Genomic DNA, 1,755 nt, shown 5'->3' with positions numbered 1-1,755 from the left:
AAAGAATATACAGATCATAAGGTAAGAGATATGACATTTTAGGATGGTGAATAGGTATTTCTGAAGGTGTCACCCATAAAAGGAGTTATCAGTAAGAAAGACAAGATCAACCCTTGCTATATTGGCCTATTTGATATTCTTGATTATATGGGGCTAGTGTCTTATAGGCTAGCTCTACCGCCTAGCTTATCAGAATTCCATCTCGTGTTTCATGTGGAGATTACAGATTAAGATGGATTCAATCTTGTTAGACAAGTATACAATATGAAGAACTGATTATAATCCTTCCTTATGATGTCCCAAAATTAAGGACTAAAGAGATCAAATTAGTAAAGGTAAAATGGAAGCATCTTCTGATTGAGAAACTTACCTCGGAGACTAAGAAGGACATGTGAGACAAGCACTCTCACTTGTTTGATTATTCAGGTACAACTCTATTCTTGCCTTAGTCTAGTTTTTCCTATTTTCTCACTCAGGGATGAGTGAATTAATACCTATTGTAATGACCCATTCCTATAGTTAAGTAATAGAGAAGAAATTTGGGCCAAAAATCTTTTGAGTAGTAACTTAGAGATTTTGAGACAATACTAGACTTAGATGGAATATGAGTCAGGTGAGGTATAGAATAATTCGATAATGGATTGGGGTTGATTTCTATGTTTTGATTGTTTGATCTAGTAGCCAAGAGTTAAGGAATCCATAGGGCCTTACGGAAGTGAATTCAGGTGAATAGAACTCCCAAAATTGAATTTAGTGTGAATGGGTTATCTTAGAATGTCAAGTTTGAGGTTGTGTTGCGAATAAGGGTTTGGGACACAAATTCCAATATTCTATGTCCATGCAAGACGCTGTGGAGGGATTTAAAAGTTTCACTCTCAACTAATTGATTCCTCTAAAGGACTTGAATGCATGCAACTTCTTTATTCCTCAACTTCTGGACTTGACGATCAAGATTCTCAACTAGAACTTCTTCATACGATAGAATTTCTTTCACACCAACTCCCTCCAATGGCACAATTGAAGTAGGATCACCAATATACTTCTTCTACAAGTAGACATGAAATACCGGATCAACCGATGCCAATTCTGAAGGCAAATCCAACTCATAAGACACCTTATCAAAATGCCTCAAAATCTGATATAGGCCTACATATAGGGTACTAAGCTACCCTTTCATCACACCCTTCATACATGAGATTTTCAAGTAAATCTAATCATTAACCTCAATCTCAGGCTCTCTTCTTCTCACAACTGCATAGGATTTTTGTCGGCTTTGGGTAGTCCTCAATCTCTCTCTAATGAGTCTAACTTTATCTATAGCTTCATGAACATACTTGAGCCCTATAAAAGATACCTCACCAACCCACCCAATAGGATATCTACACATCCTACCATAAAGGGCCTCAAATGAAGCCATTTAAATACTCGAATATAACTATTATTTTAGGCGAATTAAATCAAAGACAAATGGTCATCCCAATTACCCTTAAAATATATCACACAAGCTCTCAACATATCCTCCAAGGTCTGAATAATATGCTTAGATTGACCATTGTTCTGAGAGTGAAAAGTTGTACTAAACTTAACTTGAGTACCAAGACACTTCTGAAATGATCTCCAAAATTGAGAAGTAAACTGAGTATCTCTATTTGAAATGATGGATAATGGAACACCATGTAACTTAAACAACTCTTGAATATAAACCCTAGAATAAATCTTTGTTGATTAAGAAGACTTATTGGCAAGAAAATGTAC

General features: G+C 35.7%; 1 protein-coding gene across 1 annotated transcript; it reads right to left on the bottom strand.

Annotated features, from left to right (window-relative positions):
- Nucleotides 1-892: 892 nt before the first annotated feature.
- Nucleotides 893-1,417, bottom strand: LOC129893016 (uncharacterized). Its single transcript, XM_055968508.1, has 2 exons — nucleotides 1,223-1,417; nucleotides 893-1,045 (listed from the first exon to the last, which is right to left on the bottom strand). Exons 1-2 carry the CDS (start codon nucleotides 1,415-1,417, stop codon nucleotides 893-895), a joined length of 348 nt encoding a protein of 115 aa, XP_055824483.1.
- Nucleotides 1,418-1,755: the final 338 nt, after the last annotated feature.

Source organism: Solanum dulcamara, chromosome 1 (assembly GCF_947179165.1).
Source record: "Solanum dulcamara chromosome 1, daSolDulc1.2, whole genome shotgun sequence".
NCBI lineage: Eukaryota > Viridiplantae > Streptophyta > Magnoliopsida > Solanales > Solanaceae > Solanum > Solanum dulcamara.
This window is presented reverse-complemented; position numbering and strand designations above follow the sequence as displayed.